General features: G+C 39.8%; 1 protein-coding gene across 1 annotated transcript in view; it reads right to left on the minus strand.

Moving 5' to 3' along the window:
• The window catches only part of TLN2 (talin 2), a 352944-nt gene that overhangs the window by 155896 nt on the left and 178245 nt on the right, over positions 1-18803 (minus strand). The window contains exons 30-32 of the mRNA XM_029574657.1: positions 18560-18653; positions 12638-12727; positions 10477-10599 (exon numbers count right to left, since the gene is read on the minus strand). Of these exons, the coding sequence (XP_029430517.1) occupies positions 10477-10599; positions 12638-12727; positions 18560-18653 (307 nt within the window). The remainder of the gene's footprint in view (positions 1-10476; positions 10600-12637; positions 12728-18559; positions 18654-18803) is intronic.

An 18803-nucleotide genomic window follows, 5' to 3' on the forward strand; every position in this document is an offset into this window, starting at 1 on the left:
TTTAATCATATCAAGAGCAAAATAATAAAACATAACATCTTCTTGGAGAAAAGAAGCTTATTATTAATTTTCCCCTTGGCAACAGATACACTCACTCTTAAAAAAAAAAAAAAAGTGAGAACCACCAAATGCTATTATCCTTATCTAAACACTGTTGCTTTTAACTACCTCCCAGAAGCAATTACAAAGATTAAGACATTATCTCCTCAAGTGCCCCAGAAGAATTACATTCACTTAAGTCTGATAAAAGATGATTGTGGATGAAAGTAGAATATTTTAGCCAAGAAATCCTCTAGGTCCTTAATAAGACGAACGTTCACACTGTACAAGAAGAACAGAAACTTCTTTTGTCTGTTAGAATATTTTAAGTTACTGTCACAGCATAAATAAACCAATAAATCTTAAACATGCTTGCATGTCACTGGGTAGAACCAGGAGTGGATTGGGTTACCAGATTTTGGACATTCCTTGGTGGGCTGGTTAGGCTATGTCAGGGGTGGCTGACACCAGTCCTTGAGAGCCACAAACAGGCCAGGTTTTCAGGATATCCACAATGAATATGTATGAGATACAGCTGCATGGATTGCCTCCATTATATGCAAAACTCTCTCATACACATTCATGAGGACAGGAGGGCTAAGGTGTATTCACCTCCTTAAAGATATAAAATGTCTAACATAAGTAAAAAGAAGAATCATGAAGAAAATACAGGCATTTGAAATGTGATGTTACAGAAAAATTCTGAAAATTAGCTGAAAGGATGTGATCTCAAATGAACGAGTGCTTGAGATGAATGGGAAATAGAAGAACCCTAGAAGACGACTTAGTCAACAAGTAAAAGATTTGCTGATCATGTACTCAGGAGACTCTGATGGTAACTTAGCTAATCCAGTACTGGAATGCATGACAGAAGAAAAGGAGATAGAGAAAACCAGAAAGCAGTTTGTGGCGACATTAAAAAATGGCCAAGATCTGGAAGCATAGGTGAAAGAGGAAAGCTGATTACATAGAGAAATGGTGCACCATGTTGCGAACCTTCATATCAAATATGGCATCTGAGGATGACGATGACTAATAGCAAAGTATAAATACAATCATACAAGCTTTTTTATAATTTCAAGGCAATACCTGGTAGAACTACAAACATGATGTTGAGCCCATTCTCTCCCATTTTCCATTTCCCCCCTCACCCACCACCCCACATCCACACTCTAGAGCCATCATAAAAATGTAACATAAGAACATAAGATATGCCATACTGGGTCAGACCATGGATCCATCAAGCCCAGTATCCTGTTACCAACAGTGGCCAATTCAAGTCATAAGTACCTGGCAAGTATCCAAACACTAGACAGATCACAAGCTACTATTGCTTATTAATTACAGTCATAGCAGTTTATGGATTTATCCTCTAGGAACTTATCCAAACCTTTTTTAAACCCAGTTACACTAACTGCTGTAACCACATCCTCTGGCAATGAATAACAGAGCTTAACTATGCACTGAGTGAAAAGGAATTTTCTTCAATTTGTTTTAAATAAGCTACTTGCTAACTTAATGGAGTGCCCCCTGGGCCTTCTATTATCTGAGAGAATAAACAACCGATTTAAATTAACTTGTTCAAGTCCTCATGATTTTATAGACCTCTATTATATCCCCCCCTTAGTCATCTCTTCTCCAAACTGAACAGCCCTAACTTCTTTAGCCTTTCCTCATAGGGCAGCCGTTCCATGCCCCTTACCATTTTGGTTGCCCTTCTCTGCACTTTCTCCAGTGCAGCTATATCCTTTTTGAGATGCAGTGACCAGAACTGCACACAGTATTCAAGGTGCAGTCTCTTCGTGGAGCAATACAGAGGCATTATGACATCCTCCGTTTTATTTTCCATTCCCTTCTTAATAAGTCCTAACATTCTGTTTGCTTTTTTGATTGCCACAGCACACTGGGCCGACGATTTCAATGTATTATCCACTATGATGCCTAGATCTCTTTCCTGGGTGGTAACTCCTAAGACAGAACCTAACATCACTTTGCACGTTAAAATTCATCTGCCATTTGGAAGCCCAATCTACCAGTCTCACAAGATCCTCCTGTAATTCATCACAATCCGCTTGAGATTTAACTAATCTGCATAACTTTGTGTCATCCGCAAATTTGATCACCTCACTCATCGTACCCCTTTCCAAATCATTTATAAATATATTAAATCTCACCGGTCCTAGTACAGATCCCTGAGGCACTCCACTGTTTACCTTTTTCCACTATGAAAACTGACCATTTAATCCTACTCTCTGTTTTCTATCTTTTAACCAACTTGCAATCCACAAAAGAACATCACCTCCTATCCCATGACTTTTTAGTTTTCTTAGAAGCCTCTCATGCACTATTTTGTTGAATGCCTTCTGAAAATCCAAATACACCACATCTACCAGTTCACCTTTGTCCACATGTTTATTAACCCCTTCAAAAAAACGTAGGAGATTTGTGAGGCAAGACTTCCCTTGGGTAAATCCATGCTGGCTGCGTCCCAAACCATGTATATCTAAATGTTTTGTGATTTTATTCTTTATAACAGTTTCCACAATTTTTCCCGGCACTGAAGTCAGGCTCACCGGTCTATAGTTTCTTGGATCACCCCTGAATCCCTTTTTAAATATAGGGGTTACATTGGCCATCTTCTAATCTTCACGTACATCAGATGATTGTAATGATAGGTTATAAATGTTTACTAATAGGTCTGAAACTTAACTAATAGATCTAAACTTAACTAGGAACTAGGAACTCAATAAAACTAAGATGAAGGCAGCAGTCCAGCAGCAAGAGGGGGGCTTTCCAGTCTTTTGCATTGATTGTCACATGTATGATTTTTTACCTGCCGGTGAGAGATTGTATGTGTGCACTCAGTGCACAGAGCTCCTGGCTCTCAGGGAACGAGTCCGAACTCTGGAGGCTAGAAGAGCAGACTTGGAGGAACTGAGGGAGACAGAGAGGTACATTGATGAGACCTTCAGGGACATAGTAGCCAAGTCCCAAATCCAGTCTGGCAGCCCTAGTGCTGCCTTGGATCAGAAAGGTCTCCCAGTAGGAGAACATCACCCTGGTGTAGCAGGAAGTGATCCTGTAGCAAGGACCTGCTCTCCAGGTAATGTATTGTCCTCTTGCACTGAGGACAAGTCTCCCAGGGCTACTGCCCAGGAGGGAAGGGTTAGGCTGGCCATCATAGTTGGTGATTCGATTATTAGAAATGTAGATAGCTGGGTGGCTGGTGGACGTGAGGACTGCCTGGTAACTTGCCTGCCTGGTGCGAAGGTGGCAGACCTCACGCATCACCTAGATAGGATTATAGACAGTGCTGGGGAGGAGCCGGCTGTCATGGTACATGTGAGCACCAACGACATAGGAAAATGTGGGAGAGAGGTTCTGGAAGCCAAATTTAGGATTTTAGGTAGGAAGCTAAAATCCAGATCCTCCAGGGTGGCATTCTCTAAAATGCTTCCAGTTCCATGTGCAGGTCCCCAGAAGCAGGTAGAGCTCCAGAGTTTCAATGTGTGGATGAGACAATGGTGCAGGGAAGAGGGATTCAGCTTTGTAAGGAACTGGGGAAACTTTTGAGGAAAGGGGAGACTTTTCCGAAAGGATGGGCTCCACCTTAACCAGAGTGGAACCAAGCTGCTGGCACTAACTTTCAAAAAGGAGATAGAGCAGCTTTTAAACTAGAACAAGGGGGAAAGCCGACAGTCACTCAGCAGTGCATGGTTCGGAAAAATGTATCCTTGAAGGATTCTAATGAAACAGGAAAGTGAGGGCATCCCAACAGAGAGGTTCCATTAAAAGCAAACATAGTCCATATGCCTATATGTAAAAAATCACCAAAGCTAATGATTTCCGAATTATCCCAAACAACTGAAAAGCAGGTTGTTAAAACAAACAAAAAACACACTTTGAAATGTCTGTATGCCAATGCCAGAAGTCTAAGAAGTAAGATGGAAGAGTTAGAGTGTATAGCAGCAAATGAAGAGATTGACATAATTGGCATCACAGAAACTTGGTGGAAGGAGGATAACCAATGGGACAGTGCTATATCAGGGTACAAATTATATTGCAATGATAGGGAGGATCAATTTGGTGGGGGTGTGGCACTTTATGTCCGGGAGGGTATAGCGTCCAACAGGATAAAGATCATACAAGAGACTAAATGCTCAGTGGAATCTATATGGGTAGAAATCCCATGTGTGTTGGGTAAGAGTATAGTGATAGGTGTTTACTACCGTCCACCTGGACAAAATAGTCAGACAGATGATGAAATGCTAAAAGAAATCAGGGAAGCAAACCAATTTGGCAGTGCAATAATAATGGGAGATTTCAATAACACCAATATTGACTGGGTAAATGTAACATCAGGACTTGCTAGAGACGAAGTTCCTGGGTGTAATAAATGATTGCTTCATGGAGCAATTGGTTCAGGAACCAACAAGAGAGGGAGCTATTTTAGATTTAATTCTTAGTGGAACGCAGGATTTGGTGAGAGAGGCAACAGTGATCATAACATGATCAAATTTAAACTAATAACTGGAAGGGGGACAATAAGTAAATCTGCAGCTCTAACACTAAACTTTCAAACTAAACTTTGATAAAATGAGGAAAATAGTTAGAAAAAAAACTGAAAGGTGCAGCTGCAAAGGTTAAAAGTGCTCAACAGGCTTGGACATTGTTTAAAAATACAATCCTAGAGGCACAGTTCATATGTATTCCACACATTAAGAAAGGTGGAAGGAAGGCAAAATGATTACCGTCATGGTTAAAAGGTGAGGTGAAAGAGGCTATTTTAGCCAAAAAAACAACCTTCAAAAATTGGAAGAAGGATCCATCTGAAGAAAATAGGATAAAACATAAGCAGGCGAAGAAAGAATTTGAAATGAAGTTGGCCATAGAGGCAAAAACTCATATTAAAAACTTTTTAAAATATATCCAAAGCAAGAAACCTGTGAGGGAGTCGGTTGGACCATTAGATGACCGAGGGGTTAAAGGGGCTCTTAGGGAAGATAAGGCCATTGCAGAAAAACTAAATGAATTCTTTGCTTCCGTGTTTACTAATGAGGATGTTGGGGAGATACCAGTTCCGGAGATGGTTTTCAGGGGTGATGAGTCAGACGAACTGAACGAAATCACTGTGAACCTGGAAGATGTAGTAGGCCAGATTGACAAACTAAAGAGTAGCAAATCACCTGGACCGGATGGTATGCATCCTAGGGTACTGAAGGAACTAAAAAATGAAATTTCTGATCTATTAGTTAAAATTTGTAACCTATCATTAAAATCATCCATTGTACCTGAAGACTGGAGGGTGGCCAATGTAACCCCAATATTTAAAAAAGGCTCCAGGGGCGATACGGGTAACTATAGACCAGTGAGCCTAACTTCAGTGCCAGGAAAAATAATGGAAACTATTCTCAAGATCAAAATTGTAGAGCATATAGATAGAGATGATTTAATGGAACACAGTCAACATGGATTTACCCAAGGGAAGTCTTGCCTAACAAATCTGCTTCATTTTTTTTGAAGGGGTTAATAAATATGTGGATAAAGGTGAACCGGTAGATGTAGTGTATTTGGATTTTCAGAAGGCGTTTGACAAAGCCCCTCATGAGAGGCTTCTACGAAAACTAAAAAGTCATGGGATAGGAGTCCTTTCGTGGATTACAAACTGGTTAAAACACAGGAAATAGTAAGTAGGATTAAATGGCCAATTTTCTCAGTGGAAAAGAGTAAACAGTGGAGTGCCTCAGGGATCTGTACTTGGACCGGTGCTTTTCAATATATATATAAATGATCTGGAAAGGAATAAGACGAGTGAGGTTATCAGATTTGCGGATGATACAAAATTATTCAGAGTAGTTAAATCACAAGCAGACTGTGATACATTACAGGAGGACCTTGCAAGACTGGAAGATTGGGCATCCAAATGGCAGATGAAATTTAATGTGGACAAGTGCAAGGTGTTGCATATAGGGAAAAATAACCCTTGCTATAGTTACACGATGTTAGGTTCCATATTAGGAGCTACCACCCAGGAAAAAGATCTAGGCATCATAGTGGATAATACTTTAAAATCGTCGGCTCAGTGTGCTGCAGCAGTCAAAAAAGCAAACAGAATGTTAGGAATTATTAGTAAGGGAATTGTTAATAAAACGGAAAATGTCATCATGCCTCTATATCGCTCCATGGTGAGACCACACCTTGAATACTGTGTACAATTCTGGTCGCCACATCTCAAAAAAAGATATAGTTGCAATGGAGAAGGTACAGAGAAGGGCAACCAAAATGATAAAGGGGATGGAACAGCTCCCCTATGAGGAAAGGCTGAAAAGGTTAGGGCTGTTCAGCTTGGAGAAGAGACGGCTGAGGGGGGATATGATAGAGGTCTTTAAGATCATGAGAGGTCTTGAATGAGTAGATGTGACTCGGTTATTTACACTTTCGAATAATAGAAGGACCAGGGGGCATTCCATGAAGTTAGCAAGTAGCACAGTGTAGCACTAATAACACAATAACTAATAACTAATAACACAAGTAGCACTAATCGGAGAAAATTCTTTTTCACTCAACGCACAATAAAGCTCTGGAATTTGTTGCCAGAGGATGTGGTTAGTGCAGTTAGTGTAGCTGGGTTCAAAAAAGGTTTAGATAAGTTCTTGGAGGAGAAGCCCATTAACGGCTATTAATCAAGTTTACTTAGGGAATAGCCACTGCTATTAATTGCATCAGTAGCATGGGATCTTCTTAGTGTTTGGATAATTGCCAGGTTCTTGTGGCCTGGTTTGGCCTCTGCTGGAAACAGGATGCTGGGGTTGATGGACCCTTGATCTGACCCAGCATGGCAATTTCTTATGTTCTTAAATTTCATTTTTTAGTTCTTTCAGACCCCTGGGATCAATACCATCTGGTCCAGGTGATTTACTACTCTTCAGTTTGTCAATCAAGCCTACCATATCTTCCAGGTTCACCATGATTTGGTTCAATTGATCTGAATCATCACCCATGAAAACCGGAATGGGTATCTCACCAATATCCTCTTCAGTAAACACTGAAGCAAAGAAATTGTTTAATCTTTCCGCTATGGTCTTATCTTCTCTAAGGGCCCCTTTAACCCCTTGATCATCCCACTGTCCAACTGACTCCCTTACAGGCTTTCTGATTCAGACATATTTAAAAAAGTTTTTATTGTGAGTTTTTGCCTCTTTGGTCAACTTCTTTTCAAATTTTCTCTTAGCCTGTCTATAGGCCTTATTCAATTTACAGTATTTATGAGGTTGTTATTTGCCCACAATTTGGAGACTTATTCACCAGAAGAATCTGAAATTGGCCAAGCCGATTAGTCCCTGCTACTTCTTTTGGTAAAAAAAACCTTCCCTGGCATGTGTTTGTCAACCAGGTATACAAATTAGATGTCAGAGATAATATCAATGTGATACTTATCACTTCAATGTATGCAGCACTGTTCAAATACAAAAGAAATTTTAGTGCCTCAAGATAAATGTTAGCCAGAATTAAAATTTTCCAATTAAAGTTATATTTCTTCCTACTAGAATACCTAATATGCCAAATGAAAATCTCAAATGAATTCACATTTGCCCATATTCAGCAGCACAGGCAGCAGGAGTGTACCCAGGTAACTTTAGGCAAGAATTGTAATGGGAGTTACCCGGGTAACATTAGGATCAGACTCACCTGTGCATGTTTAGGTAGGTAGCACTCAATATTGGCACTGGGTAAACTTAAACCCTGATCCCAGAACCCCCCTACTCTCTCCTTTTTACCCAACTATTTTTTTTATCTGGGTAAAAAAAAAAAAAAGCAACCAAATTAAAATGTAGCTGATGTGAGGAGGGGAAAAGGTTCAGTTACTGGTTTTATCTGGGTAAATGAAAAGTTATGTGAACAGGCCTCTTTAAACATGGCCCTCCAAGTGATTCTAGGCGGATTCTGGCAGCTGTGCTACACACAGGTGAGAAGAATGTGCGTCTTTCTGCTGCTGATAGAAGCTCAGGTAAAAGCAAACAATGTCCAATACAGAGAGCAAACCAAAGGAAAAAAAAAACCCCCAAACCAACCAAAAAGAGCAACGATAAATTAAACCAAACCTTCAAACTCATACAGATTAGCAGAAATTTGTTCTAATAAGGATATGAATTAATACAATTAAATTAAAAACAACAAATACAAATGTAATGTCTCTCTAACAAGGCCATATTTTGGCAAATTGCATGCATCAGGGGAAATTAATAGTCCAATATGCATGTTTTCAAAAAAATAGACACAAAGACATAAAAAAGATTAAAAGTTATAAATATCCAGACTGACTTCAGTCTATCCTATTTATTTTATTTATTTAAAGGCTTTTATATACCGGAGTTCATGCACTAGTGCATACCACTTCAGTTTACACAGAACAATGATCAGAAAATTACATCAAACAGATTGAACAATTAAACAAATATACAATTACATCCAACGATTGGGTATAAATAACATGGCTAACTTAGTAGGAACTTAGAGTTTGAGGTAAAGGAGAGAAATAGTACCAAGTGGTAACAGAACAATGTTAATAGCTAAATAATAAATATAAATAGTAAATACAAATTCTTATAATAAATACAGATGCTTACAGATTACAGTCTTCATGAAAAGTTTACGTCTACAGAATAGGGTTAAGTAAATAAGAACTGGCGGTTATTTCTTTAGGAGTGAAGACTTCAAAAACTGAGGTTACATCTGGATTAAGAGGTATTGGTGTAGCATGCTCAAATATTTAATGATTTGGAATTGTGAGACCAAGGATAAAAATTAGGAGTTGTTTGATATGATTATAAAAGCGAGAATGATTCAAGTTCTGGGACGTGGTTCTGAGCTAGACCTTTAAGTGTAGGCTTTTGTAAAGAGCCAGGTCTTGAGTTTCTTTTTGAATGTTCGAGTACACGTTTCGAGGCGAATGTCCGTGGGGAGGGCATTCCAATGAAGGGGGCTGGCAGTCGAGAATGCACGTTTCTTGAGTGAGGACTTGGCTGAAGGTACGTGTAAGGTGCCTAAGTATCTGTTTCTGATTGGTCTTGAAGACTCGTGTAGGCGAAGTGGAAGGCTTAGATCTAGCGACGTTTGTGAATGGATGTTCTTGTGTGTTATAGTTAGCACTTTGAAAATGATTCTGGATCTGATGGGGACTATCCTATGTCATTTCTATGACTATCCTAGTCATAGAAAGACTGCATGAATGCCGGGTTCAAGATTCAAAGTCTGGTCCTCAAACTAGTTGGATTTCCAGAATTCTATTTATTTATTTAATTTATATACCAACTCCCCAGCTCTTTCTCAGAATGCCCAGAATGGAGTCCAGTTCAACATCACTGCGCAAATAAAAACAAGACAATCATTCATACATAAAAGCAAAACAAAAAACAAAACAAAACTTACTGTAAACTTCATCTGACCTCGTAATATGCTGGGGTCGTGGAACTTGGGCTTATCATAGAAGTCCACAGCCAAAAGAATATTCATGAGATACATTTGTACATATATTTGGTTTAAGAAATAGGCTAATTTGTATAACCTGGTTACCCTGAAAACCAGACCAGCTTCTGGCCCCTCCAAAACTGGAAAGGTGCACCCCTTATCTGCTTAAGAAAAGAACAGGATTCTATGAAATTAGTGGAATACTACGAACTAGAAGCAGAAGGAAGAAATTAAGGAGGAGGAAACCAGGAGATATAAAATTAAGGTCACCCCAAAATTAACAAAGCCTAAATGGTCCTCTCTTAAGTAAGAGAGAGCTTTTTACAAAGCGTTGGATAAGCATTATTAATGGGCCGACGGCTCGAGTCTCATTAAAATAGAAGGCTCATATAAGAGAAGATGATCTCCTCTGAAACTTAAGCTAAGTAAACGATAACCTTAGAGATGGAGACCGTGTAAGAGAGCTTTTTACAACGTTTTGGACAAGCATTATTAATGAGAGTTAAAAAGAGTATACTGCATTAAAATGGAAATGAATTAAAATGCAATGAAAAATTCAAAAAATCGAAAAACTTAAAAAAAATTGAGAAAATTAAAAACGGTATCAATAAACATAAGGTTATCACCAATATATGGGATAACCTATTTAGTTATGCTGAACATTTGTGTACTCTGATTGTTGATATTTGTGATATAAAATTAAGGCCAAAAACATACTAGACAAGGAGTAGATTAAAAGGCCATCTTTTCAGCATGAAACCATCAAGCCCCTTGTACTGCTTCTGGAATGCAATATACATCGCACTCTTGGAATATTTTTTCAATTTGTACTTACGATTCTTGTGCTGGAAGTGGTTTAAGCTTGTAAACATCTCAAGGAATGCAATACAACAACAGTGGAATAAGCCTTTAGAATGCTTTTTCAGACTGTACACAAAGGTAAGGTTTTATTTATTCGTTTATGTTTACCTGGGCTGCAGCCTCTGTGAGACCACAAAGAGCCTTGGATGCAATACCCACACATTCCCCAAAGACTGGAAGATCACCAGTTTTGGCATTATGAGAAATTCCTGCCATTGACTCCCCTAGAACCTGCAAGATAGAAAATATTAGGAACAACGTTAAGTGTACCCTATTCAATATAGAAGAACATGACATGCAGGTCTCAGTTATACAGACAAATGCGTGGAGTAATCATCAGTCACGCATGCAGATAAGGCATGCAGAGGTGCGTGGCCAACAAGAGCTTCAGCTACTGCTTGAGAGACGCCTTGCTGTTAAGAACATACAACCCTTGTCAGAATGATAATCTCCTGCTATGCTGTTTATGAGATTTGTGCTCCATAATCCCGACTGGGGGACTGTACTTATATCTAAGATTGTCCTTTGGAGTCTTTGAATAAAACAGCACTTGATAAAACAGCATTTGACCAGCTTGTTATTCGTTTATTGCCACAAGGAGCAACTGAAGCTATTATTAGCCATGCACCTCTCTGCAGTCTCAGTTATACAACATTCCTGATCCATGTAAATGACACAAGATCTGGAGACATTTGGCTCTCTGCCTTTTTCTTTATACTGCAAAACAGATAATTGTCCCACAGAGCTTTACATCTCTTTATAACTGCTCGCTTACCTTCAACAGGCCACAGAATTTCCTATTCAAGTCTTGCTGAGACTCTCACCACCCTAAATTAACATTAGCTTCACTTCTTGCTCCTCCTGCAAATTCTGAGTTCAGTTTCTTTATAAACCTTGCAGAGACCATATCTTTGATCCTTATAGCCGGAGTTTGATTTTGAATGACTTTTAGGGATTGATATCCATACTGCCAGCCCAGGGAAACAAGGGGAGAGGGTTGAGGTTAAGGGGGTGGGGGCGGGAATTGTAAGGGGGATGGTTCAGTTGGTTGTATTATTCATGTACGGTGTTGGACACTGAGAAGAGTTCACCAGAGTTTGGGCCTTTCACTGTACTGATTTGTTGTAATCAACAAAAGGTTTTAACCAGAAATAGCAAAATTATGTGTCTGCAAAAGAACATGCCACTCCATCATTCTCCGCACCATTTAACGATCGAAAAAGTATGATGTGGCGATGTCATGCTGTGCCATCTGAAAATGGCTCTGTACTGCTGTGGCCCTGAAACCTTGAAGCTTTGGAAAATACAAACTGTTGACGAGAACGTTTCCTTGCACAACCAAGACAATATAGTGAACAATCACTCCTCAGTATCAGCATGCTTTCTGAGATGCAAGATTCTAATATTGGAGACCATTCCCCCTGTGTAGCTGTTATGTTTAAATAATGCTTGGGAGGGGATAAAAAAAAAAAAAAGCCTGCTTTAATAAATTCATGTAAAACACATCCAACTGGAAAACACAAGATGTGCCATTGTATACTGAAATCCACACCCCCTCAACCCTCAACCAACAATCCTTATACGAGTTTACAATTAAGGAACTTTTGTTTCGATACACAGTACCTCTCAGCAGCCACACACAGCAGAAACATTATATTCTGTAATTACGTGGTACAACAATAAGCCTTTGACATTTCTGATATGCCTAAAACTGAGCCCATTTACAAAGGAAATCTAATGCAACATAGCTCTAAAAATACCACCAGCCACACATAGGACACTTTGAAAAGCTCCCATGACAATGGATCGTCAAATCTGCAGCCTGTCAATTGTGTTCAATTACAACATTCTCAACACATCCTGCATAACCTGTATCTGACTTAATAGTACTCTAACTTACTAACTTTTACTCAGCAATCAGTACTGGCCAACTAGTGTTGTTTGACTGGAGGATGATCAATAGGTCAAGGCAATACTAGGGAATTCATCCTCTCTCAAAACTATCTGCTACCCAAGATGTCTAGTACATCCATAACTTGTAATTATAAATAAAATGGAACCTGCTCGAAACAGATCCTTCCTGTATCCCCCATCTGACGTAGTACATGCCCGATTCCTATCTTGAGCCAATTAGTGAGAAAATAATACTGTCCACCTTACATTCAAATGTATAAATATTACAGTGTTTTATAGAAGACTTTGGTCAGGTTTTCTAGGATAGAATTTCAATGGGCTTATATAGCCAATTATTACGTTTAAGACTGCTTACCTTGGAGTTTTCCATAACACTCTCAATACAGTCAAAGTATGAGAGGTCACTAACTGGTTCACTGGGGTTTTCCAGCATCCCTTTAACAGTCTGAAAGAAAAAAAATCATATTGACACAATGCAACGTTCAGGCAGCCTGTGTAGCTGCAAAGTCTGGGGGTGGTTTCCCTTTGAAAATTCAATGTCCCCATGGATGTTGCAACTGCATATTCTGCAGCACAATAAATTAGCTGGATAACAAAGTATGCACATTTGAAAATTCAGTTGTTTCCCTATCATTAGTTTACAGGTAAAATATACTTTAGGGTAACAAATGTTTGTTCTTACAAGGGCCGATACAGTAAAGTGCGCTCGGGTGGAGCGCACTGTTAGCCCGCGTTTTCCCCGAAACTAATAGCTCCCGCAACATGCAAATGCATGTTGATGGGCCTATTAGTTATTCCTGCTCAATTCAGAAAGTAAAATGTGCAGCCAAGCCGCACATTTTACTCTCAAAAATTAACTCCTTCCAAAGGCAGGCATTGATTTCGGCCGGCACCGGGGAAGTGTACAGAAAAGCAGAAAAAACTGCTTTTCTGTACACCCTCCGACTTAATATCATAGCGATATTAAGTCGGAGGCCTCAAAATTAAAAAAAATTAAATAAAAAAATGTTAAATCTGCCTGTGACCTGCCGGTTGGAAGATGGATGTTCAATTATGCCGGTGTCCACTTTCTGAACCCGTGGCTGTCAGCGGGTTCGAGAACAGACACCGGTAAAATTGAGCATCGGCTGTCAAACCCGCTGACAGCTGCCGCTTCTGTCAAAAAGGAGGCGCTAGGGACGCGCTAGTGTCCCTAGTGCCTCCTTTTACCGCAGGCCCTCATTTACATAGATTTATTTACTGGATCGTGCGCCTGAAAAGTTGTATGATTTATGAGTTACCATCAGTATTAAATGTTACTACAGTAAGAATACATGATACACACAAAACCCAATAGTACACTATATTAATTTAGACACACGTGCTTAAAAGTTTACTATAAGGATATTCTGCATTTTATGGTTTACAAAGCTGTTTTAGAAGTGAAAGGGATTTCAATCCATCTTGTTTTGCAGGCTGAATTTGTCAATATTTTTTACTGAATAGTTTCTAGGCAGACGTCTTTGTGAAGTGATGGCTGGGCAGTTAATGACTCAGACCAGCAGTTACTGTTAAATATTACATACACATACAAATTCTAAATTAAATATTAATACAAAAACTAAACTCTGTCCCTCATAATAAAGAAAAACAAAACTCGCTGTACTTAGTTGTGAATGGCTTTCAGCTTCCCAAACACATGCATTGAAATGTTCTGTCAATGTCATTTAAAAGAAACACAATTACTGATATTTGGCCCTAGTGATTCAAGTCATATTTCTTTCACACTGCCTTTTCTTTCTCTTCTTCATGCTGCCGCCAGTGGTAATATATTAACTAGTGTTCCTTACTCACTGAATACTGGGCAACCATAAATCAAAAATTCTCTAGGGGTAATATGACAGTACAAGTTCATTTCACTTCTCTGCATTTATAATAATCACAGCTTTACTTCTTCCTTGCATGATCTACTTGTTAGCATGCAGGCATTTTTTATCCCACCCATTGGAGTCACTCTCCTGACATGGCTGGAACACCCTTGCCCCTCTGTGGGCTGTCAAAATCTGCCTTCCTCTTGAGGTTACCCAGATTTTCTAAGGAAGCACATCTGGTATGAACAGCGTTTGGCATTGTTTGACCTTTGTTTTCAAGATGTTTTCTAATAAAGATTAAGGGGCGGATTTTAAACCCCCTGCTCGTGTAAATCCGGCTGGATTTACGCGAGCAGGGCCCTCCTGCCCCAGCGCGCCTATGTTGCATAGGCCACCGGCGCGCACAGAGCCCCGGGACTCGCGAAAAGGGACATGTCGGGGCGTGTCGGGGGCAGGGCCGGGGGCGTGACGCTGGCCTGGGGGCGTGGTCGAGGCCTCCAGACCAGTCCCCGGGTCGGATGATGGCGCGCCAGCAGTCTGCTGGCGCGCGTTGATTTACGTCTGCTTTGGGCAGGCGTAAATCACGAAATAAAGGTAAGGGGGGGGTTTAGATAGGGCCGGGGGGGTGGGTTAGGCAGGGGAAGGGAGGGGAAGGGGAGGGCAGGCGAAAAGAAAGTTCCCTCCGAGGCCGCTCCGATTTCGGAGTGGCCTCGGAGGGAACGGAGGCAGGCTGCGCGGCTCGGCGTGCACAGGCTGCCCAAAATCGGCAGCCTTGCGCACGCTGATCCTGGATTTTATAGGATACTCGCGGCTACACGCGTATCTTATAAAATCCAGCGTACTTTTGTTTGCGCCTGGTGCGCCAACAAAAGTACGCAATTGCGTATTGTTTAAAGATCTACCTCTAAGGGTTATTTTTGAAGAGCTGAGAGCCCAGATTTGTCTATCTACAGGAACCCAAGTCAAAAGTGTGTTTTTACTATCTTCTATGATAGATTAGTCAATTAATAGAGTCTTTTCCTGGTTTGGCAGCACAACTACAAATAAAGACATTTGTTTAACTGTCTAATTATAATGCACAATTTACAATATGTTCTATACAATACTTTAATAAAGTCACACATCCATCACATAAATGCCACATTGCTCAGCAATGCAAGAGGTGCTTTTAATTTTGATATGAACATCTGTCTTTTTGAAAACTGTCTAGACCATGATGCTTTACAGACTGGATGTGCAAGCAAACATGCACATTTCACTTCAGATGAACTCTCTAAAGACCCTTCAGCAGAGACACAGAGTAAGGACACTGCGTTTTACAAAGGAAAGCTGCTCAGAACCAAGACTATGTTCCTTCAGAGGTCTCTCAGGATGCCTTTGGAAATGCATCCTGAGAGACATGGAAGAAGCATATCCCATGCTCATGGTCAAAAAAGCAGAATATCTAGAGGTGTAGGTGTGTGTGTGTTATTTTATTTATTTATTTATTTAAAGCTTTTCTTTACTGACATTTGTCAGGGACATCATGCCGGTTTACATCGAACAAGGGGGAACAACATGGCGAAATCAGTTACAAAAAACAGGGAGAAGCAAACTGGGAGATGCCAATGTGAAATGCATAATAGAAAGGAGTAAAAGCATTAGAAAGTTATCATCAAACTAATACAGTGACATTAAACGTAAGAGTGTAACATTAGAGAACTATAGAGAACATTAGAGAACTATATACTCCCCCTATCTAAAATAGCCTTGGGAGCACCTCTCTTAAACTTGGTTAAATGTATGCATGCTATGGAAGCCTGTACATACTTTTAACCAAGCAGAAGAGAGAAATTTTCAGACAAGCCACTCGCAGTGGTAAATACCTATTTACCCATGCAAATAGCTTTAAAAATGGTACTCTATAAGGGATAATTTTCAAATGCACGTCTGTACGTAAAACACTGTTTTACAGATAGAAAGAAGGTTTTATAAAACCGTTCACCTGATATGCGGGTGAACTTAAGTGCATAAGTCCTTTTCATGTGTAAGCTTACCCAGACTGTGTGAAGAAGCTCCTGGGGACGAGTTTTTTCTTAAGTACATCCTTTTGAATTCTATGAAGTATGCAGGTAATTCACAGGCAATTTTTGTGCCCCAGAGAACAGATGCAATTTTTGTGGGTACTTTCGGTGGGAAAATTTTCAAAGTGAATGTACATGCATATTTAAGGATATTTAATATGCATTAATATGCATTTAATGCATATTTAATGCATATTTAATGCATATTTAATATGCATTTAATGCATATTTAAGGATTTAATATGCATTTAATGCATATTTAATGCATATTTAAGGATTTATTGTTATTGTTCAATGTTCTTTGTATTATGAATGGATTATATGTTATTGTTCAATGTTCTTTGTAAAAAAAACCCTGATCTGACTTCCCAGACCAGGGCTATCTTTTCGTTCCATGTAAACCGGACTGATTTGTATTGTATACAGGAATTCCGGTATATAAAAATTAAAAATAAATAAATAAATAAATGTTCTCTTTCAAACTGGTGTAAATTATGCCCCTATTTTCCACTACAGTATCTGCAATGTTATAAAATTAAACTCCCTAAAACTTCTTGTGGTAATACACTGTTCTGCGTTCACATGACTGGATGAACAATCTCTGTCGTCTTCTTGGACTTGAATGAAGAAAAGATACACGCTACATTCTATGAGGTCGATATTCAAAAGCCTTTTAGACGGATAACTGAAAACTGGCCTATTTATAGACTTATCCAGCTAGAAATTAGTCAGGGGTGTTCCGGAGGCTGGCGGGAGGCCTTTCAGGGGACGAGTAGAGTTAGACAGTTAACTTATGTGACTACCTTTGGTTGTACTGCTGATCTGTCCTACAGTTATGAGGAGAGATTGAACAATCTAAATATGTACTCCCTGGAGGAAAGGAGGAGCAGGGGTGATATGATTCAGACTTTCAGATACTTGAAAAACTTTAATGATCCAAAGACAACGACAAACCTTTTCCGTCGGAAAAAAGTCAGCAGAACCAGAGGTCATGAGCTGAGGCTCCAGGGAGGAAGACTAAGAACCAATGTCAGGAAGTATTTCTTCACGGAAAGGGTGGTGGATGCCTGGAATGCCCTACCGGAGGCAGTGGTGAAGTCTAAAACTGTGAACGACTTCAAAGGGGCGTGGGATAAACACTGTGGATCCATTAAGTCTAGAGGGCGTGAATAAAGAGGAGGCAGCAAAACACTGCACGGAGCGGCAGTAGCCACAGAGGCATTCATGGAGCGGGATGCCAGTGGCCAGTAGTTGGTGTTCCACCTTCACGGAGTGGAAGGATGGAGGGCTGCTATCTCCAAAAAACCCCCCAAAAAAAACCAGACAAAAAAATAAAAACAGGGGTGGGTAAGAGTATGGGGCAAGGGGGTGGCCTGCTTGTTACAGCGGTTGCTACCCCTAATTGAGCTGGACGATCACTTGGATGCAGATACGGCGCTGCTCTCTAAATTGGTGGTGGGGTGGAGGGGAATTAGGGCTGGAGGGTACTGGAAGCCAATAGTAACAGGTGGGAGAGAAAAAAAAGGGGAAAAAAATGGATAAAGTGCGTAGCTTGCTGGGCAGACTGGATGGGCCGTTTGGTCTTCTTCTGCCGTCATTTCTATGTTTCTATGTTTAAATTAGCCGGATAAACATATCCGGCTAACTTTAAAATAGCCAGGTATATTCAGTGCCATGCTTGCACTGCTGAATACACTGTTAGTTAGCCGGATATGTTTATCTGGTTAACTAGCCGAGCCGCTAAGCGGCTGAATTTTGCCCCGTGTGCATGCCAATGAATAAGTTGTTAGCAAGCAAATAAAACTACTTTGGTTGTTACATTTAGCTGTTTTCCGTGGAAAATACAAAATTCTTCTTAATTTGCTCTTTTATGAACCATTTTAACATCCATATGGACAACTTTGATTAGTCTTTTTCACAAGACTACCATGCTGTGAGTAAAGTAATCAGAAAATAAGTGTATTGTGGCCACCTTAGGCCCTGTTCAAATGAAGTTTTCTATTATTCTCTGTGGTACCCAATACAGAAACAAATCTTCAGCTGTATAAGGTGGTTTACACAGGTGAAATTCACAAATCTGAGCATTTTGCAAAGAGAGATTTTGAATTACCTGCCAACTTTAAGGTTGCAATAAAACATAAAAGTTAAAAGGTATACCTAATTCTTAAAAAATAATCATTGTCTTGCAATTTCACTATATAAAACAGATCTAACTTCTAGTCATTTATCTAAAAGAAAAGAGGGTCCAGCAGATACTTCCTCTGAATGGAAAAGTTAAAGGCAGGAAATAACATTCAAACTAAAAAGGTAAGAGGCAAGATAAACTCCATCAGGAAGTAAAATGGGTTACAGGTGATACAGTACCTCCAGCTCCCTTAAGGCATTGTCACATTCCTTTTGCCCAGGTGCCTGCTGCGTGCACAGTGTGATGAGTTGATTAATGCTCTCAGTTACAGCTCTATAAAGAAAAAAAAGTATATTAAATCCTTTCAGAATTGCAAACTGATTTTTTTGTATTATTTAATTGAATTTACAGAGGTCAATATTCAACCATGGAACAGCTAGTTAAGTTAGCCGGATACACCTATCCGGTTAACTTAACCGGGAT

This window comes from Rhinatrema bivittatum, chromosome 13, assembly GCF_901001135.1.
Source record: "Rhinatrema bivittatum chromosome 13, aRhiBiv1.1, whole genome shotgun sequence".
NCBI classification, from domain to species: domain Eukaryota; kingdom Metazoa; phylum Chordata; class Amphibia; order Gymnophiona; family Rhinatrematidae; genus Rhinatrema; species Rhinatrema bivittatum.